At 30.8% G+C, this 22567-nt stretch overlaps 4 protein-coding genes across 5 annotated transcripts in view; 2 read left to right on the forward strand and 2 right to left on the reverse strand.

Annotated features, from left to right (window-relative positions):
• The first annotated feature begins 2469 nt into the window (after window positions 1-2469).
• On the forward strand, window positions 2470-3882 carry LOC107023861. Its single transcript, XM_015224677.2, has one exon. It carries the CDS (start codon window positions 2583-2585, stop codon window positions 3699-3701), a length of 1119 nt encoding a protein of 372 aa, XP_015080163.1. The 5' UTR covers window positions 2470-2582; the 3' UTR covers window positions 3702-3882.
• Window positions 3883-7535: 3653 nt separating this feature from the next.
• Window positions 7536-8407, reverse strand: LOC107022511. The gene is made up of 2 exons (XM_027917681.1): window positions 8280-8407; window positions 7536-8206 (listed from the first exon to the last, which is right to left on the reverse strand). The coding sequence occupies exon 2, from the start codon at window positions 8144-8146 to the stop codon at window positions 7697-7699; it is 450 nt and encodes a 149-aa protein (XP_027773482.1). The 5' UTR covers window positions 8147-8206; window positions 8280-8407; the 3' UTR covers window positions 7536-7696.
• A 4273-nt stretch (window positions 8408-12680) lies between these two features.
• Window positions 12681-19142, forward strand: LOC107021891 (GDP-mannose transporter GONST2). Of its 2 annotated transcripts, none has more exons than XM_015222606.2 (11): window positions 12681-13119; window positions 13214-13284; window positions 14901-15666; window positions 16371-16554; window positions 16873-17012; window positions 17104-17233; window positions 17458-17556; window positions 17748-17902; window positions 18022-18138; window positions 18625-18722; window positions 18803-19142. In XM_015222606.2, exons 3-11 carry the CDS (start codon window positions 15470-15472, stop codon window positions 18844-18846), a joined length of 1164 nt encoding a protein of 387 aa, XP_015078092.1. In that variant the 5' UTR covers window positions 12681-13119; window positions 13214-13284; window positions 14901-15469; the 3' UTR covers window positions 18847-19142. The 2 variants fall into 2 exon arrangements, with proteins under 2 accessions (XP_015078092.1, XP_027773398.1); XM_027917597.1 differs by having other exon boundaries at window positions 15461-15666.
• A 2966-nt stretch (window positions 19143-22108) lies between these two features.
• LOC107022512 (transcription factor MYB119-like) overlaps window positions 22109-22567 on the reverse strand; it is a 6561-nt gene continuing 6102 nt past the window's right edge. Inside the window, exon 5 of the mRNA XM_015223111.2 lies at window positions 22109-22559. Coding sequence (XP_015078597.2) covers window positions 22109-22559 — 451 coding nt within the window. The remainder of the gene's footprint in view (window positions 22560-22567) is intronic.

The raw sequence follows: 22567 nt of genomic DNA on the forward strand, positions 1-22567 counted from the left end.
TGTTATGCGGAATTTGAGATAATACGAGAAAATATAAACGCGAAAAACAAGACAACAGATTTACGTGGTTCACCAATAAATTGGCTACGTCCACGGGGAAGAGGGAGAGCAGTTTTATTATGGAGAGGCAAGAACAGAATTACAGAATAGGGTTTGCCATAGCGTCTATATATAGTGCTAAGCTACGCCCTAACAGGCTTGGGCCCAACATACAGAATTAACAGATAATTAAGGGCCCAATACAATAACATTGTATACCGTCGGGCCGGGTCCGATTCAAGGCATTCAACAAATTAATTTTGGAAATATTATATTGATGAATGGAAGGGGACAATTAGGGCCTTCATATCTATTATTGGACAAAGAGAAAATCAAATTGGACCCTCTATAAATGTAAAGAGAGCAATTGTTCTTTGAAGATTTATAATAATCCACTTGCACCATTAGTTAATTTATTAATTGTACCCTACTGTTCTCATTTTAATGATTTTATCACAAATCACAAAAGCAATGTGTAAAGAACAAATTTGGTTAACTTTAATAATTTTAGTCCAAATATTATACTTAATTAAAATTCAATTACTACTGATAATAGACATTATTAATCTAAGGGTTCGTCATGATATGAGATATGAAATTATGTTTTGAATCAGATTGGATTATTTAAAATATTAAGTTAATATCATTATATTAAAAATTACTAAAATGTTTAGCGATATTTATATGAAGTATTAAATATAATTATGAAATATATTTTTTTCCAAACAATAAATTATTATTACTGTTGAATAATTATCACAGAATCCTTTATTTATGGTAGTATTGTTGTTGTACTCATTACTCAAGAACTAAAATTGAGCATAAGTGGACAACGAGTTATTGAGTCACATGACATGCCCAGTTTCGACACAGATACAGGTCTTGGTTTACACAAATGAAATTTAATAACTGAATCTACACAGGTATTAATTTCTTTTATATTAATAAATAAACGCAACTATAAGCTAGAACTACTTTTTCCAAAATTAATTTTTAAAAAAAATAGTAAAACAATTAAGCTATAACGAGGATAAAATTAATGAAGATTGAAAAATACAAAAGTTTGGACGTTGGGATTCTCTGTTGAGAGCAGAGAGAATTTTATCGTCGAACATGAATGGAATATATTATTTAATTTTAACAACATTTTATAGTGTTCTTCACTTGGCAACTTCTGTGCATGTACAATTAGATTCCACTTACCATACTTCCGGATGAATGGAGAACCGACCATCTAGGTTTTCACGAGCGTTGGCAGATTTTGAAATGTCTGTTAAAAGGATTATGTATATACGAAATAATTATAACTATTTGCACTTCATATATTGACATAGTGAACGATTAAAGAACATAATTCTTTACTTAATTCATATATTATATTAGCTTCGATAAATATGTAACTTATTGCATGAAAAATCAATTACAAATAACAATCTATATAGCATAAACTAGGCACTTACTTATTATGCAGTAATAAAAATAAAAATAATAATCGGATGGTAAAAATCAGCTAAAAAGCACTAATAATGTAAAGTTAAAAAGTCGAATAATATTGAACTTTATTCTAATGTAGTATCAATGAATATTGTCTTCATTCTAACGTGCTTAGGTAAAACATTACGAATCACTTTTCCTTAATTTCGTTAGTATTTGCAATATTCTTATGAAATATTTTTATTAACTTCGTTAATTTTAGCATTACTAATTCACACAACTATTTTTTTTCACCGATTCTAAACATATAACGCTAGGCTCATAGATACACGTCAAAAAATATATCGTAATAAATAATTATTTTATTTTATTAATTAAAGTCTCAATTTCAAGACTTATAAATGAACAAACTGTTAATAAGAAGTGTTTCCCTGTTATAGTTTTGTATCGATTGAAAAAGAGAAGTCTGCTACAATCCCTATTATGAGATGTAAAACTAATCTTCTATTTTTTTTCTTGATTTCTTATTTGATATCTGATACCCACATTAAAATCTAATTAAATTTGAATTCGCGCCAAAAAATTCTAACAAAGATGACTACAAACCAAGAAAACTCGAATCCAAAACCTCTTGATTAAGAATAAAAGAGTACTTACCATTCCACCATAACCGTTGATTATAAATTAATCTTTTATTACGAATTTAATATTAACATCAATAATTAATAAAATTGGTGTGAGATGAAATATAAAAATAAATCGTTATTAATAAAATGATATTACACTTATATAATTTGAACAAGTCTGATTTATTAGTTAAATTTTAGAGTGTGAATTAGTAAAACAACACTAACAAGATAGTTATTTTTCGGATCAAAGTTAAGTTCAATGTACAATATCTTTACCCAATATTATATTAAGCTGTCATAGTTTACCAAAATAACAAAAACAAAATTAATTTATCCTCATAATAATAATAATATTAAATCCACAAAACAAGACAAAGAAGAAACAGAAAAGAGATGCCATGAAGTAACCCTTCCACCAAACACCAACCCTTTACCTTTATCCCCCTCTTCCACATTCTCCTCTCAATGTAATCACTTACCATGGCTCCTACTCTCTTTCGTCCCATTTTCTCTAATTTCCTCTCTCTTCTATTCCTTTTACTTCACCTGGGCTGCTTCGTCTTCTCCCCTTCTTCATCCTCATCCCAAAATCAATCTTCAAAAAAGCGAAAACACTCTTCTAATCTCAATTCTTCGCCTCCACCACCGTCTACTCGTCTCAAATCCTCAACCACCAACGCTATTTCCTCTTCATGGTCTTACATCAAACGTATTTTCTCATCCAATAAACAGAAAATCATCAACACCCAAACTCACAATAACCCTTCAATTCAATCTCCCTGTTCTTCAACAAGGTCCCTGCAAAAACCCATTTCATCAGATGACCTAATTAACCGCTCCGAAATCACCTCCGATCAATCATTCTTCCCTTTACGGAACGATATCTACCCATGTACTTTATGTGGGGAAGTATTCCAAAGCCCCATTCATCTCGAACAACACCAATCGATTAAGCATGCTATTTCGGAACTCACCGATGAGGATTCGGGTAACAATATAGTTCGGATCATTTTCCAAACGGGCTGGGTTGATAAAGAGAAAAACCCGGTTATCAATCGGATCCTTAAGATCCACAACAGCAAACGGATCCTATCCCGGTTCGAAGAATACAGAGAATGCGTGAAGGTAAAAGCTAGCCGAAACGCCGCCGTTAAGAGAGACGAACGGTGTATAGCGGACGGCAATGAAGTGTTGAGATTTCACTGTACTACCTTCATTTGTGAGCTAGGACAAAATGGTGATTCCAGCCTATGTACTCAACAGTATTGCAGTGTGTGTGGAATTATAAAAAGTGGATTCTCGCATAAGATGGACGGAATTTCCATGCAGCCTAGCAGCTGGAGGGGACACGTGTCGGTGCCTGAGGGGATTGAGGAAGAATTCGGGTTTATGAACGTGAAGCGTGCGATGTTGGTGTGTCGGGTAATTGCGGGTCGGGTCGGGTGTGATCCGGGTTATGTGGATAAGGAGGATTCCGGGTTTGATTCGTTGGTGGGTAGGGAAAACGGGTCACAGATGAGATTGGATGAAGAAGATGAACTGTTGGTATTTAATTCAAGAGCTGTACTGCCTTGTTTTGTTATAGTGTATACTGTATGATTAGTGATAATAATTAAGATGCTGGTGTGTTAATTATTCCATGAGAAATTTGGTGTTAATTTTCAGTATTACCACAACTTAATAGAATACTACTTAATCTAGTGTGTGACTGAATCTCAATAGTTACGTACAATCGATGTAAATAAGTGGAAATAACATGTTTGATTCGTAAAATCAACAATCTCTGGTGACTATATTTAAGTAGGGCAATAATGATTTGATGGTTTAAATATTTATTTTACATGTATAATTGTATGTATTTAAAATATAAATCTTAATCTATTTATAATGATTATTTTACAATCATATACCATGTTCAAATCGTAAACCATGGATTTTTATTCTGCGGAATCCATAATGGGCTGGGGATACGCCACTGATATCTTTAAATATCTATGCAAACTAATGTATAAAAAAGTAAAACCCCTTAGTTTATTAATAAATTGTCCAGAGTAGCCTCATATATAGACATTGTAGGATCCTTTTAAACTCACTTTAAGTTCATATTTCGATTCTTAATAATTCAGTTGATTGATTATTTAAATTCTCGTTATTTTTGAAAAATTAGCATAAAGGTAAAAAAAAAAAAGGTGGTAAAAACTACATGAGTACTTTTTGATGCCTTGTTGTATAAGGTTGTGTTTTATCTAATTAATATAAAAATAATGAAGATTGATATATATAGTACGTGTATAATAATGGTATCACATGGTTTGTAGTAGGGGACTAGTGGGATAATCGTGACTCATTTTTTGCAGGAGGACATGCCTAAATATGCTGTAAAGCTACCTAGCTACAAGGGTGGTGCAAACTGTAAAACATCATTTTAGACATTAAGGAGGAACAATTTGGTGTACATAATCATTAGAAATTAAATATATATAATCTTAATTACTTTGGATGAGTAATATGGTCAATGACTTTTTGAAACACACCAATAAGAAGCAGATAAGAGGGTTCGAAATATGAAAAAATAGATACATGAAGTAGTCAAATATGGTTCGACATTTACTATATATACCTAAAAACTTATTTTTACCAAATAAAAATAATATAATTTTTCACTGAAGAAAGTTCGAATAACAGAATATGGTTGTTGATCATCCTTTAACTAATAGTCTCGAATTCGATCCCCCAAAATATGCAAAAATCCTAAGCATTTCCCAAATGAGGCCTACGCTACAAAAAAAGAAGAAGATAATTTGTAACCCATTTGGAGATCCTTCTTCAGTGTCTTCTATTAGTTAATAGTTTTTGTGTTACCTCCTCGTGTTGTTATATTAGTAAATATTATCCAAATAATAATCTGATCTATTTATCGAAAGGCTGTATAATATCATATTAGTTTAAAATAGTTTTATTTTATTAAATCTATGTTCAATTGAATTATATTCGTTATACGATCTGAATTCTGAATTATAACATTATGGTCAAGACCTCTCGTTTTATGCAAATCATTCATTTAATCTTTTGAGAACATCAATGTAAGTTGTAACACTAGAAATGCAATGGAAGCAGCTTATTATATTCCTCTTGTAATGTGCAAACTAGATTAAGTAAATATATGAGAAATATTTAAATATTAGAATAATAAGGAATCCAAGGTTTCATCGAAAGAATTCATAATCTACAATAGACTAAAAACCAAGAAAGGAAGAGAGAAAGAAGAGTTAAAAAGATTTAAAAAAATAGTACATCTAATATATCTTGTTTTATATATTTCATATGTGAATTATTACGCATATGAATTTCTTACTAGAATTAAATATTTTATGGAGTACTTGGGTATATTATTAACCTTCACTCAAGAAAAAATGAAATGATTGTTAAGTCAAAGTTGAACTAAAACAAATAACAATTCAAAAATAGGAAAAACATATCTTATTAGATATACATTTATACCATATATGATAATTTATTTATATACTTTTAAATAATTACGTATCTTAGCACTAATTAAAAGTTATTATATTATGAAAAATATATCTAGATACATGTATTTTTACAGCAAAATACACTAAATTAGAGAGAGATACAAGCAAAATAGCGAGGGACGCGAGCGAGATTTATTATGTATCACATAATACATACAAATTTATTTGAATATCGTGTATCTAGAACAAATTGTATCTAATATTGACCTATATATCGAGATACATATTTATGGATGCACCAAAAATTAGAGCGCATCTAAGTAATTACGTTTCTAAACTAATGAAATTTCGTAAGTTTCCAAAAAGGAAAAATTACATAAGTGAAGGTCTTTTATTTAATAATTACCTCTTTTAAGTATACTTCTAATTTATTACCATTTTTGTCAATCTTTACCAATACTTACTTAAAACAATTATAAAACAACTTTATACATATTTAATACATTTATAATACAACACTAATTCATAATGCAAGCTTCTGCTTAAAAAATTTCATAAAACTTACATATGCCATACAGATGAATAATAACTATTTTTAACACACATTTAATTTTTTTTCTCACCACTTGTAATTTTTATGTAATACAAATGAATTATACGTAGTTTTTTTAACACATAGTGATATATAACTAGAAAATTTCATAACAATTCATACATAAGGCGATGTGTTAATACTTAATTAGAAGACAAAAGAAATGATCCAAATTCTTATAGTAAAGTAATCAACTTCTAAAAATACTAAAAAAATTCTTTACAATAAGGCGTAACATTTTTGCAAGTCTTCATATTGTGATCTTGTTGTCCACAGTTTATGTTGAGTGTATCTCTTTTAAAACATAATTACTTATTTTAAATATACTTTTTAATTAGTAAACTACATAAAATTTGTATCAATAATTAAATCTTGAATTAAAAATATATTACACTCATATTAAAGTTGAATTAGAAGTGAATTAAACCACTACTAAAAAAAGGCCAAAAAGAGACCTAGAAAAGAGACCTCACGAGGTCTCTTTTCGGAAAAAAGAGACCCAAAAAGAGACCTCAACGGTAGGTCAGTAAAATGCAGGTCACTTTTTTAAAGACACCTCATGAGGTCGCCAAACGGAGACCTCACGAGGTCACCAACAAATTATCTGATTTTTTTAAAAAAGGAGACCTCATGAGGTCACTATTGTATTATTTAATTTAATTTTATATTTTTTATATAGAGACCTCATGAGGTCACCATTTTATTATATTATTTAATTTTATATTTTAATAAAGAGACCTCATGAGATCGCTAAGATATTATTTAATTTAATTTTATATTATTTTAAAGGAGAGACCTCATAAGGTCTCTTTTCTGCATTTATTTTTAGCGACCTCGTGAGGTCTCTATAATGAAATTTACGAAAAATATAATGCAGAAAAGAGACCTCATGAGGTCTCTTTTCTGCATTTATAAAATATAAAATGTTAATTAGAGACCTGATGAGGTCTCTATTATGAAATAGCTGAAAAAATTAATACAAAAGAGAGACCTCATGAGGTCTCTTTTCTGCATTTATAAAATAGAAAATGTTAAATAGAGACCTCATGAGGTCTCTATTATGAAATATCTGGAAAAATTAATGCTAAAAAGAGACCTCATGAGGTCTCTATTATGAAATATCTGGAAAAATTAATGCAAAAAAGAGACCTCATGAGGTCTCTATTATGAAATATCTGGAAAATTAATGCAAAAAAGAGACCTCATGAGGTCTCTTTTTCTGGAAAAAAACTGGCAGAAAATTATTATTTCTGCGGCTTCTCATCACCTGTCATTTTAATTCAGTACCCAAATCAAACTCAAAGAGCTTCAAAAACTCAATTGAAGCAATACATTTACTAAATATTCTCTTATCAACTCAATTGCAACTCACTTCAACATAATTATATATTAAACAAAAACCATGATATCCATAAGTTATATAATACATTCCAACGTTATCATGTATTCACAAAACAAATAATTCCCATCACAAAATTATAAAGTTAACAAAATGATCCATAAGTTAACTATCACAAGTCTAAACTTCACTAATGTGGTAGTGTGTTTGCCACATAATCATCACTTTCTTCATCACTACTAGTCTCATGGGTCATATTTCTTTGTTGACCATACATTGGATATTGAGTAGGTTGAGATTGAGGAGGTCGAGGAGGGAAAGTGACATCACCAGAACAAGGGGGAATCCCTCCTGAAGCAAGTAATGCATCGAATTGAGCCTTAAGACCCGCAAACTGTAATTCCAACCGCCTTTCCCTAGCCCGTGATTCTTCGGCTTGGCTAGATAGCTCAACAATCTTTTTCTCCATAGCCAAATTTTTCTTCATTGATTCATCATGATTTGAACTATTTAGGCCTTCAAACTCAGAAGAAAATTCACGAAAGGTTTTATGCGGCATTCCATATGCATACCCATATCTACTCGGCCCACAAGTCAAGTCTAACCAAACTCTCTCATCCTGTTCTTGAGTAAGTGGCATACCTCGATTTTCTTCAGGCAGAGTTTGTTGTAAATCCTCCAAAGCTTGAAGATATCGATTCTAAATTGAATGTTATCATATGAGAATATAAATTTAGAAAATAAGTAATTATTTTTTAAAATTAGAGGCTTACATAGGTCACTTCAGCTCGCGGTTCAACCCACACGTCTGGATCTTCAGGATTTTTCTTCTTTCTAATGTGTGTTGCCTTAAATGCCTCAGCTTGAGTTATCGGTCTTCCTAGTTCCTTTTCCTACATAAAATAATAAAGTTAATCAAGAGTAATTAAATATTAATACATAAAAGAGTAATTAAAATGACACCTTCTACAAATTCAGGTCTTAGCCCCATTCGACCAAAATTAGTCATATTATACATCCAACTACGATCCATCTACATAAGAATCATAAATTAAATTTGTCAAGCACCACATTATGTAATAATTTACTGAAAACAAATTTTAACAAGTTTAACTTACCAAATAACTTAACAAATTTCTAAGTTTAATTAGTTTAGTTTTACCTTAATACTAACACAATAGTTACAAATTTAACTTATTAACCAACTTAACAAATTTCTAAGTCTAATTAGTCTAGTTTTAACTAAATTCTAATACTATAGTAACAAGTTTAACTTATTAACCAACTTAACAAATTTCTAAATCTAATTAGTTTAGTTTTAACTTAATTCAAACACTATAGTCACAACTTTAACTTATTAACCAACTTAACAAAATTTTAAGTCTAATTAGTTTAGTTTTGACTTAAGTCCCAACACAAGTGATGTTCATTTTCAAAGGAAAGTTCAGCATCAGAAAAAATTCTAAATGGGTCCTCAAACATCTCAAATTGTATGACTTTAAATTGCGTCATCAAGTTAAATCTAACCAGCAACAGGGTCATAAAACCTCTCCAAGAGAAGTGGTTACTAGTAGGAAACAGAGTAAGAATAAGCCAGCACCTAAAGCTGATTAAATTTACCTGGACAAACACATAAAAAATATTCCTACAGTGTAATTATTGGTTATAGTATGTCACATACTTGATTTGTACTTATCTATCACTTCTCCGATAGAACCTGCAAGAGAAAATGTAAAAATTGGGACTAATTAAAACATTGTTGATATGAACTTAAATGAAGAATTCATATAGCCTATTATATCTTGTTTGGGATACTAGATGTAATTAACATTATAACTACTAGAAGAATTAATGTTCTCATAGCATGACATGTTTTACTTCAGTGACTTACACAAACCAAAAATAGTAGTAAATGCAGCTTTCCTTGGAACCTTTCTACAAGAAAGTAGATCACTAGTTAAACACTTCCGAATAGGTAGGAGGCATAAGAATTTACATGAACATATAACGGAAAAGAAAATGGAACAATGTGCTCCCCTTAATATGCTATTTAATACACAAATGACAGCAACACCTTTTACATAATCAACATGATCATTGAGCTCATGAGGAAGCAATACGAGAAAGTCAGAATAAGGCAGCACTATTTTTCCTCGAAGGAAATGGGAATACATTATATAGTAAGATCTTTTCGCATTGTCAGTATATATAACTTAAAAGTCGATAGTAGAGAAGTCAGAGAAATTTACCCTAAGAAATGCTTGATGAACTAGTTCATTATAATCACCAGCACTCTTTCCATCCGGAGCAACAAAAGGAACATATTCATAAGGAACATAATATGGTAATGCTTCCATCACTGCATCAAAAACATTGATATAGTATGCAGTAACTATCATTGTATTAGTTGTAAGATATCTTGTAACTTTCACAAACTCGGTATCACCCAACCTTGAGGAAAAGAAGTAGTGTCACCAGGCCATATAATGTTTCCAAGATTCTCCTTAGAAACAAAATATATACGTCTCGAATTCACTAACAACTAACAAATCAATTAAGAAGTTAATTTATCTAATCAGAAAATGAGTTGCTAACAAGTTTCCTCCATATAAACCTTATTTAATCAGATTATCCACATAGAAACTCTTAAAATTTGAGATTTAGGGAAAATTCAAAAATTGCAAGAGTTAAAAACCTTAGAAAGAGTGAAACTCCTCCATGGTGCATGACATAGGACGACAAGTGATCAAAGTGTTCTTTTGCTCCAAAATCAACAAAGGCTCGAAACTTTCTAGAAATAATTCAAAGTTGAAAAAAAAACACTCAGTTGATTTACAAATTGAAAATGCATAAAAACGAGGAAAGAGAACTCACAAGTCTGGTGGCTCATCTTCGAAGCTTTCTGTGTCAAAATTAGGGCGCAAAATAGAGAAAAATGAGGATGTGATAGAGGGGTAGAGAGGTATAGACATCGACTCAATTACAACCGTCGTGTCCCCCGCCTGCTGAAGCACGACTGCAAATGGCGGAGAGCTAGCGGCGGAGACAGAGACGACGGCGGAGATGGAGATGGAGAAGACGACGGCGGATAGAGGAGACGGAGAAGACGACGGCGGAGAGGAACGATGAGAGAGAGAGGGACGATACAGAGAGAGAGGGTCGACGAGAAAGAGAGAGAGGGTCGACAGTCGACGAGAAAGAGAGAGAGGGTCGACGAGAAAGAGAGAGGGAAGAAAGTGAGCTATTTTAATTTTGGCTAGGTTTTTTGTTTTGTATAAGAGATCTCACGAGGTCTCTAATTTTTAAACTATTAAATTAAATTAAATTATTATTTTTAATTTAACAAGTATAGACCTCGTGAGGTCTCTACTTGTTAAATTAAAAATAATAATTTAATTTAATTTAATAGTTAAAAATTTAAAGACCTCATGAGGTCTCTAATTTTATGAGAATTAGATTAAAAATTTAAAATTTTTAAATAAGTCAGGTAAAAAAAAATATATTCATTAAATTGACCTCACGAGGTCTCTCCTACATTAAAAAAAAATTAAAAGATATTAATTCAAATAGCGACCTCATGAGGTCTCTTATTATTGACCTATTTTTGAGGTCTCCATTTCTAGGTCTCTTTTTGACCTTTTTTTAGTAGTGAACATTAACGCAAAATGTAGCAAACGAAAGAGCACTATGCGATTTGTAAATTGAATAAAATTTGTATTAATAATGAATTAAACAAGTAATTCAATCATAACAAATCAACCAATAAACTACAAAATGAATTAACTTGTATTAAAAGAGCATTACACAAATATTAAAGTTTAATTAGAAGAGGGAATTATGCATGGATAAAAAATATAACTAATAAAACACCTGACAATGATCTATAGAGTGAATTAAGCTTATATCAATAATGAATTAAACGAGTAATCTGATAGTAACATATAATAAACTACAAATGAATTAAATTTGCGTTAAAAGTGTATTACACAATATTAAAATTGAATTAGAAGAGAAAATTAACAATGAAAAACATAACTAACGAAAGACGAGACAATAATTTATAGACTGAATTAAACTTGTATTATTCATGAATAAATTATGTATTATAAGTGTCTGATAAATTACTTTGGTTTGTATCTCTAAGAACATGAGTGATGTTTGCAATATATATTGTGCCTGTGTTATAAATGTATTACAAGTTTTTACTTAAATTATTTTGGTTGATATCACTATAAGGAGTGAAATTTATAATATGTATTGTAAATTTATTATTCATGATTTTAATACAATTTTAAAACATATCTAATATAACTTTAATACAATTGAGATATAGTTCCATAAACTTCACTTTTTTTTGAATTATAAGCTAATATTTCTCCTAAAATCAATTATAAATTTAAACAAACCCTCTTAAAATTGACATATAAACTCCAAACGACATTATCAATTATTTGTAGGAACTACCTATAAAAAAATAATCATCAAATTCGTAAAATTCAAATAATGAATTTAAAATTTGAAGCTTTATAATGACCATCAATGATAAACTCTTGCGTCAGTAATTTTAAAGATTTGAAATTTCTGTTTAAAAACATGATTTTTTACAAATTTCTGATCTTTTTATTCCTCTTTTCATCTTATTTTTGATTAAAAATAATGTCATACGGGCAAAACTTGATTTGAGGATGGTTATTTAGATGAGAAGTTCAAAAAAGAAGAACAAAAACAGATGGAAGATGAATAAAGTTAGAGAACATGACGAAAAAATAAAAGAGTAAAAAAACGAAAAAGAAATAAGAAGCAGAAGAATAAAAAGAAAGAAAGAGACGAAGAAGCAAAAGAGGGAAAAGAAGAAGAGGAAAAAGAGTTGAGAAAGAGGTGAAGAAGAGAAGAGTGAAAAATAGAAGAGGAAAAAGCGCTGAGAAAGTGGCAAAGACGATACAATCTTTATATTTCTAAAATAAAATATTATATTTAGCTAAAAAAATAAAAAATTATATTGACATAGATGATAAATATTTTTATTATATAACATATTTATGTGATTTACCATTCCAAAAATAATTGTCATGTGCAATCTAGAAGTGTTGGGCTGGCCCAAAAGTAACAAAAAACCAGCCCACTAAAATCACCGATTCTTGAGCATCGTGCAAACCCCGCCATTTTCTCATCCGCATAAATCTCCTTAGTTTGAACTTCAAAATATACGTGTTTCGCCATTAGAGGAGCTCTCCAGTAGATTATTAATTGTTGTTGAAGATTGATAGGGAGCTCAAAGGACACAAAAAAAATGGGGAAAATCAATACTTTATTAACAATAATTTGACTAATTGCAAAATTTTAGCCTCGACTTCAGTTCCCTATAAACCCAAATTCAACTTAACCCCCTTCTTCTTCTCCTGGAATCCCGCTCTCTGATCTACATTTAGCTTCATTCTCCATTAATTACCCTTATTAAAATATTCCCCATTGTTTTTCCATTGTACCCATGTCTTCTTCTATTGCCTATATGGTTTTTTCAGATCCACGCTTTCCATTTGCTTTGCGTACTCTTCAAAAAGCAGTACCTTTCTCCTCTCACGTCTTTTACGTGAGCTTTTTGGCTGTACTCAGGTGTTTGAAGCATTCTTCGGAATCTAAATTTGCGATTTGGGGTTTCTTAATCTTTTATCAAAAGGATATTTTTAACTGGTGTTCTTATATGCAGTGGCTGAGATTGGAGAATAATTTGTGGCATTAGGAGATTTTCGTTCTTCATTGGAATCTGAAGATTTAAGGGTATGCTCTTTAATTTAGTGTTCTTTACTCTTATTTTGTATTTACAAGGTTAAACCCATTTTAGTTGTTTAATTATTCATCTAAAATGATTTTAGGATTTAGGAATAGAATAGAGCTCATTAGGACTGTACTATGTGTTTTAGGTTAGAAATAGTGGTACAATATGTAGTCCAGATTATAGCCTCATATATAAACATTGTGGGATCGTTTCAACTCACTCAAGTTTGTATTACGAGGATTCTTAATAGCTCGGTTGATTGACTATCTAAATTCCTATCTTGTTAAAGGATTAACAAGTATTCTTAATACCTCAGTTGATTGACTATCTGAATTTTTATCTTGTTGAAGAAGAAGGTAAATATAAATTTTATTCTACTTAAACAATGGTTATTTTACAAACATATACCATTGTTCGACGGAATCTATAATGGACAGTGGATACGTCACTGATATCTTTAAACATCTATACAAACTATGTATAGAAAAAAGTAAAACCCTTTAGTTTATTAATTTGAATTTTTAAAAAATCTAAGTTTGTACTACTAGTTTGTTAGAATCTTTTCATAGTTGTCAAGTGAGAAGACAAAAAGTTTGATTAGATAGTAGTGATTAGGAGTAATATATTTAAAGTAGTGGTACAATATATTGTCCAGTTTATAGCCTCGTATATAGGCATTGTAGGATGGTTTTAACTCACTTAAGTTCATATTTCGAAGATTCTTAATAGTTCAGTTAGTTAGTTGATTGACCATCTGAACTCTCGCCTTGTTGAAGGATTATCACAAGGGTAAAAAAAGATGGTAAAAACTACATTAGTACTTTTTGATGCCTTCTTGTATAAGGTAGTCTTTTTTTTCTAATTAATAATAAAAAAATGAAAATTTAGTACGTGTATAATAATGGTATCACATTGTTTGTAGTAGGGGGCTAGTGGGATAATCGTGACTCATTTTTGCACGAAGGCATGCCTAAATATGCTGAGAAGCTACCTAGCTACAAGGGTGGTGCAAACTTTTAAACATCATTTTAGACATTAAGGAGGAACAATTTGGTGTACATAATCATTAGAAATTACATATATATAATCTTAATTACTTTGGATAAATATATGATCAGTGATGATTTGTAGCACACCACGAATGTTGTGCAACAGATGAGGCTGATTCTCCCTTAATTAGAGGTCTCGAAAAAATTGTGTTTCCATAGATGGAGATCCTAATTCAATGTATTCTATATTAGTTAGTAGTAATAGTTTATCGTTACCTCCTCATGCTGTTATATTAGTAAATATCCAAATAATAATCTAACCTTAATTACTCGAAAGGCTTGATATAATATCATATTCGTTTAAAATAGTTTCAATTTATTATTACTTGTGATCTTAGTGGTTCATTATTCATCTAAAAATGATTTTATGATTTAGGAATAGAAATAGAGCTAATTAGTACTGTATAAGTGTTTTAGGTTAGAAATATAGTTGTTTCTATTGTAAAGATTGCATCTTTAAGTGTTCTCTTGGCTGTTTTATTTCTTTTATATGTTGTACAGAACTGTGTTTGAGCTCATTAATGAATTTATATCTAATATTTCCTTTAAATTTGTGCTATGAATGGAAGAATGGGTGATTCACCGACTCTTCTGCACTAAGAGTAGGTGAAGGTGCAGGGCTTAAGACATTCTGCCAGATTTTGCTTTGTTGGAAGATGGGAATTGATTCTTCAGCAGCATTTTCTGATGGAACAAATTTTATACTGGTTTTACAGAGCCCCTGATTTTATTTGAAAGGATAAACTGTTACTACACGAATAAAATGGATTAGTTTAAATGGATGGATATGGTTCATATAGCCAATCCCATCTAATTAGGGATTGAGGATAGTTGATTCATTGATCGAATGACGGGTTTTCCATTGGCTGGCAGTTGACCAAATCCAGATACTGCTAGGCTGCTAGCATTACTTTTCATTGTACCAAGGAGGAGCAAAGCAGTATAGACTGTAGGCACCAATGTTGGAATTCCAGTTAATTCAAATGCACAGTTTTATGCAATTTGTTGCACTTAGTAGTACTTGGACTGGTGTAGCAGACTGCTGATAGATTGTAGTTGTTGTCGAGGGAATTCAAAGCTCTTTCTGTGAATGTTGAAACTGATTCATTTTCTTCTTTCTTGATAAAAGGTTGATTCAATGTCCTCTGCGGTTAAGTTGGAATCTGTGATCTGTCAGAATGATGAGGACCCAGATTATACATCTGTAAATGGGAAGGTAGCATTCGCCAAAAGATTAAATGTAGTGCGCAAAATACTCGAGGGATTTCGTAGGCGAGGAGATTGGTCGGCTATCAAAACATCAATAGGTGCAGTTCGAAGAGTAGCTAGCAACAGGTTTTGTGCTTTTCAACTCTCTACTAGAAATCTTCCCTTTTCTCTTTCTTCTTTATTTTATTGGTCAAAGGTAGGAGTTATATGAAGTATACTTAGGAGCTCTCTTTTTTATGTTGTTATTTATTATTTTCCTTCAATGACATTCAAGCGTGAATGACAAACAAGCCATGCACATTCTTCAGTTTGACTTTATTGGACTTCCCCATTGTCTTATTTTGCTTTCATGGATGTTAACTCTTCTTTTCTTGAATAAGTGATACTCATTAATGGAACTTCATGGTTTATATGATAGATATGTGAATGTCAGGCTATATTTTGTAACCCTGCATTGGAGTATTCTTCTTGCCTTAATAAAGATCTTTTTGTGTCTGCTAAAGATTAACTAAAGAGTAGCTGTCTAATAGTTAGCTATTATTGTTCAACTTAGCATCATTACAGTTTTCATACCTTCTAAATACAGCGGAGTATCTTTCTCTTTATACACAATATCTTGAAAGGCAAAGAAAAAGATATACCTTGGCAACAAACATGTCATTGACTGAAAGTTTATCTACTGTGGATTTATAAGCTTTGAAATATTTCTCAGAACTGCTCCCAGTTAGAGATGTAAACTTTTGACGTCTTCCAGCTGGACGAGGCGAGGGCCTGCTCTGAGAAAAGTGATAAGTAAATCAAGTATAATAACCTACTCTTCCATCTCACAGGTATTCCAAAAGTAATCAAGCTGTGGATACGGAAGAAACAAGGGAACATGGATCTGGAAGAAATTCTGGCCCTCTTTTGTCTGGAACTGCATATTGTCTTTCTTCTTGTTGTATGATCATGCTGAACAAAATTGTCCTTTCAAGTTATTCATTCAATGCTGGGGTCTCGTTGATGTTTTACCAGGTATTATCTACTTATAGTTGACCATCTTTCCACCCTTAGAAATAACAAGAGGAACATTAATGCTTATGGTTAACTGTTATGCATGTTATATCATAAACTTACCAGTTTCAAAAATAAAATAAAATTATGCATGTAATATCATTTGCCCATGTGGAAAAGTTTTGGTTCAGCCATTTGCATGTCCAACATCCTTTTCAACCTTGATTTTGACAATCTTTAAATAAATCCCTCCCATATTACATTTATTCTCTAGTATTAGGAACTTGCAGTCTACAGATGTTATTTTACGAAAGCTGATTCTACTTGTACTTCTTGCAGAATCTTATCAGTACTCTTATAGTTGGTATATTGGGTTGCTCTGGAGCAATTACAGTAGAGAAGCTCAATTGGAAGCTAATTAAAGTTTGGATCCCCGTGAATTTGATCTTCATTGGCATGCTTGTTTCAGGCATGTATAGGTAATATGATATGTCTAAAACTCACCATGGATTTGGTAATGATCAGTGGTACATCACCATGCCAATGACATTTACTTGTGCACCTTTTCAGTTTGAAATACATAAATATTGCAATGGTGACAATTCTGAAGAACGTGACAAATATTTTAACAGCACTTGGAGAGCTGTATATTTTTGGGAAGCGGCAGAATCAGAAAGTGTGGACTGCCATGTTTGTTATGGTATGTTTATGTCATGCATCTATACAATGTATATTAAGTTGTCAGAGGGATCAGATCCTCAAGGAAAATGGTCGTTGTCTAATGTTGTATATCCAGTCATCATAGTCTATATCAAAATATCAGATCATGCGAGAACTTGGTATAGTAAACCTGCAGTTACCACTACCACAGCAGTCCTACTAAGCATTTTTGCATTTTGTTACTGATGCTAATTTCTTTTTCAGATTATTTCTGCTGTATCTGGAGGTATAACAGACCTCTCGTTCGATGCTACGGGGTATGCTTGGCAATCAGTTAATTGCGTTCTCACTGCAAGCTACTCAGTATGTACTTTCTGCTTCTCATCTTGACTGCTCGTACCAAAATTTTGCACAGAAATTGGCTTCTCTGACTTCTTTGAATTATTAGAAAATCATAAATTTCGACTATTAATCATATAGCAAGTCAAACTTCAATGTATATGTATTTCATTTCCCTAATCTCTTGATGTTCATTGGGCATCAATTTTCAACAGCTCACATTGCGACGTGTCATGGACAGAGCAAAGCAATTTACAAAATCTGGATCTCTTAATGAAGTATCCATGGTGTTACTGAACAATGGGATATCTATACCTTTTGCTATCATCTTGATCTTCCTGTTTGATGAATGGCGTTACGTAATTAATGCGTAAGTGTTACATTACACTTTTGAGCATCCCAGTTGTCTCCTCTTTTTCTTTTTAGTCCTTCACGTTGGGGATCCCAAATGAATATTGCAGTTTCGTACCATTCTTGTTTCTTTTGCAGGGATGTAATTAAGATTCCAATGTTTTGGGTTGCTGCGACAGCCAGTGGGCTGCTTGGGCTAGCCATTAGCTTCACATCAATGTGGTTTTTGAAACAAACTGGTCCAACCACCTACAGGTAATTTAAACTCGCTTGAATTTTCTCGGGGATTCGCATCATGAACTACTTAGCATTACATGTTTTATGTGATAAAAAAGCTTTCTGCTAGCTAGTTGATGATCAAGAAATGTACCCAATTGAGCACTTTGAGACGATGTTAATCTCGATGGATATTTGACATGCTTTCTATTTCCTATATGTTCTCCATATACCTCTTAAGAGAATTGGAGTAATGATTGAAGATGTAGAATTATTTGCTGTCATTTAAGCCTGCTATAAGTCTTCGCTGATGACAGTTAGATAAGGTTAACTCACATTGTAATGGGAAGAAGAAAAAGAATGGAACAAAACGATCTTCATATTAGTTCGTATTGTTGTAAAGATACAGTAATTCAAGCTTAAAAGTTTACTTGAAAAGAGGTATCAGAGTCATTCTAGCTTTATGAGGTATATTTGAAAGTCAAGACTTCATGATTAATCCTATACTCTTTCTCCTCTTCACAGTCTTGTGGGTTCCTTAAACAAGATTCCCATTTCTATTGCTGGCCTTTTGGTGTTCAAAGTTCCTCTCAGTATCCCAAACTTATTCAGCATCCTTTTCGGTAACTTCAACAATCCATATCCTATTCTTGAACATTTTAGTGCACACTCTTATTGACTGAAATTTTGCCAATGCTTGTAGGTCTACTTGCTGGAGTACTTTTCGCCAGGGCTAAGATGTCTTGACGCTACAATGTCATGCCTGTGTATCAATAAAACACCAAGGGTTTTCCCTATATACAAGTCATTGTAGGCACTAGGCAGTAGTAACCCAAAGGAAGATTTCATATTAACACTACTTATTATATATTTGGTTTGTTCAGATGCTCATTCAAGTGTAATGAAGCATCTATCAATTTTGGTTTTTGGGAGCAGTAGTTATTCAATTCAGTCATCTCAACATCTTTTTCTGGAATATATATCAAATACTTCAACTGTAGAAAAGGTTACTACAGATCAGAATTGTTATAGGCTTTAACCAATCTACTGGCCCAATACAATAATTTTGGCAAGTCCAATTGTAAACAAAAAGGCTTATCTCCAACCTATTATGCCTTTTGATCAACCCAACTCAATGATAACTTTGAAATATATTTTGATGTTCCTATTATTATTTTTATAAAAATCCTACTTACAACAATGATTTTCAATATTAATTACTTAAACATTAGAGTCAGCTATGCAGAAGTGAGAAGACTAATTTTTTTACAAAAAAAAAAAATTGATTCGTGCTACTCTTGCATTAAAGGTTGTATCCTTCAAATCGTAACGAGAAAATTAAATATTAAGATTAAAAATTCTTTTTTGATAATGGTGTTTAAAATTTTAATAAGACGTATCTTATCCTTCTACTTACCCTGTCTTTTATTTTTGCTCTACAAATTAGTTACGTCCCTGGTATGATTTCCATTAATGATAAAGTTAGGTGTCATCTAATTTCATATGATATATTCGCAATATAATTTAAAATTATAAAAATAGCTTCAATTGATTTGAAAATTAAGGCCCCAAACAAGATTAAGTTCTTCATTAGGTTTCTTTCACTATAATAGAGTGCTTACTAATCTAACACATTGGCCTAAATATCCCCATGCTTGTACATTCTACGATATTACAAATCAAATCATCGATTAGGATTATCTAAATTTTCTATAATATAACTTTTCACAATAATATTACTTTTTTGCGGTCTTGATAAATGGTGTAACACCTGAAATTTAATGTAGAACAATTTCTCATCTTGAAAAGAAGTAATCTCATTCTATTTATGACATATTCGATAAGCTAGAAATGACAATAACTTTAACCAAAAGAAGACACTCATCAATACCCATGATATCATTGCAAAAACTATTGAATACGATCTTTTAATTGATAAGTATGATATCGTTATTAAACATATACTATAAACGCAAAATGGAATTACGTTGATCACTAAATAATAATATCATTCTTATCAAATAAAAGATCATATTCAATAATTTTGCAATAATATCATGAGTATTGATAGGTACAATCTCTATAGGAACAATACTACTTTATTTTGTAATATTGCTACTTACATTTCATTTTAAATAAAATTATTTAGTAAACCAAATAAAATATATATATATTTATATCAATTTTAATTTGTGACACTTCACAAAATATTTAGTAAACAGACTTTGCTTAATCTGTGGAAAGCTGGCCGTTTGGTACTTCTTTTCACTTATTTTTTTCACCAATAAAACGTTCATAAACTAAACTTTTCAAGTAAAAGGTGCAGGTAAAAACAAACAAAGGATAAATTGATGAAATTTATGAAGAAAATACCACTAAGAGTTGTCTGTAAAAACTAGAAAAAAACAAAAACAATCTTTTTTTTAAGAAAAAAAACAGTTGAGAAGGATCTAACCTCTTCACATTATAAACGTATGAAATAAAGAATTGTTCACATTGAACTCCTTGCAAATAGTGTTTGAATAAAAGAAACAAAAAAAAAAATCGAAGTAAAAATCATGTGTTATCGACATGTAAAAGTCGTTAACAGTTAACACATATTATTGATGAATCATGACATACGTGAAATTAATCTTTTGACATTTGTCAAATAATGTGGAAGTATTATTTTAATTTTTTTAATTATTGAACATTTCACAAGTATTTTTTAGTTGTCTTAACACAATACAGATTATCAAAACATTTAAGTTATGGATGTAAATATGTTAGTCATATTTATGTATGATACATTTTTAAATGTGAAATAAGGTGGAGTTGATTGGTTAAATTGTCCAAATTAAGATAATTTAGTTTTATATATGATCAGTTGAGTTAATGATTTACATATATTATAAAAAAATAGTGTAATAAACTTAATTATTGATGTAATTTAATAATTGTGACAAATATTCCCCCCTCTCTATAAGTATAAAAATCAGATAAGGATATGATTAAAGTGACATCAATTATAATGTCACGGAATTAATCATAATTGCATCATCATGCAAAAAACAAGAAGGCGACAACATACGAAGAGTTGGCCTAACGAGAAGCTCACTATTATTCTCTCCGAAATTATATGAATTTTGTGATCAATATTTTATGATATGTTTTTTTTATCATATTAATATTACAAGAATTACAAGTTATAGTATTTTTTCTATAATTTGAAATATCTACATTGTAATTTTATAATATTTAATCAATCTGAATTGATTATTAATTTATTCAAAAATTAATCAAATTAACTTTAAAAAAAATGAATTATACGATAATTAATATAGAACGAAGAGAATAATCTTCTATATATTTCCCTTCGCTTTCGACTTTAGTTAACAGAAAGCCACCACAAAAGATAAAAACAAAAACGGGAAAAGGGATTTGAGAATAATATATATATCTATACTTCATCTCTCAATATATGTGAGTACAAAATATTAAATATGAATGTAGCTTTGATCATAAATTTGTACATAAATCTTCTAAAATTTTAAATAAAATTTATATATTTAAAATTACACGGAAAGACATTGTAAATTATGCAAAAATTTTGTTATTTTACTTTACATAATATAATAGTTTGTATACATCGATGAATTCTAGTATAATAAAAAGAAGAATTCTAAGGATAAATTATGGTGGTCAATACTAATAATTCAAATGTTTTAAAAAGGTTTGACAAAATTATAGTTAGAAAAAAAGGGATTATTTAACTCCAAAACAAAACAGTTAAGACATTCACATAAAACATGACGAATATGTAACGAATTATTCAAAAAAAAAAACTGAAAACTATAATAAAACAAGAACCATTAATCATTCTTAAAACACGACAAGATTAAGATAATCCATAATATAATCCATATTTAAACAAAAAACAAAAACTAAAAAGTACTACTATCCCACAATATCTTTTTTTAACTCCTCCAATTCTACAACATAATAATAATAATTAATAATAATACTAAGATTAGAAAAAGTTTTTGTTGAAGGTTCCAGCTTGAGATAATTGAGGATTAGTTGAATTAATCATCTCCATCAAATCAACTTCCTTAATGTTTCCTCCTCCTCCTCCTGATGTTGAACAACCTTGATTAGTATTATTCATGCTTCCACATCCAAAATAATTAGAACCATCTAGAAGGTACGATAGGTATAGGTCCGGAGGATAGTATTGAGGAGTGTAACTCTGAACGTTACACTGAGTCAATGAATTTTCACTAAAGGAGTTCAAATCAGACGAGCTCTTGTTGAGAAGATCTTGAGTTACTACTTGTGGCTCGATAGTAGTAATATTGTCATGTCCAAATAAACTTTGCATGAAGTTCATTTCTTCATCATGTGTTTGATGAGTCATCAAAGACGGCGAATCGTCTTCGGAGTACGGTGGAGTACTTCCGGTGAAAGTAGTGGCGGTGGAACTGCATCC

This window comes from Solanum pennellii, chromosome 6, assembly GCF_001406875.1.
Source record: "Solanum pennellii chromosome 6, SPENNV200".
Lineage (NCBI taxonomy): Eukaryota > Viridiplantae > Streptophyta > Magnoliopsida > Solanales > Solanaceae > Solanum > Solanum pennellii.

Bases quoted from the DNA above. Each gene is read 5' to 3' on its own strand.
- LOC107023861 (XM_015224677.2), top strand. From the start codon at position 2,583: ATGGCTCCTACTCTCTTTCGTCCCATTTTCTCTAATTTCCTCTCTCTT.
- LOC107022511 (XM_027917681.1), bottom strand. From the start codon at position 8,146: ATGCCACTTACTCAAGAACAGGATGAGAGAGTTTGGTTAGACTTGACT.
- LOC107021891 (XM_015222606.2), top strand. From the start codon at position 15,470: ATGTCCTCTGCGGTTAAGTTGGAATCTGTGATCTGTCAGAATGATGAG. The intron at 15,667-16,370 runs GTTTTGTGCTTT...TCCATCTCACAG, and splicing joins CGAAGAGTAGCTAGCAACAG to GTATTCCAAAAGTAATCAAG. The intron at 17,557-17,747 runs GTATGTACTTTC...AATTTTCAACAG, and splicing joins TTCTCACTGCAAGCTACTCA to CTCACATTGCGACGTGTCAT.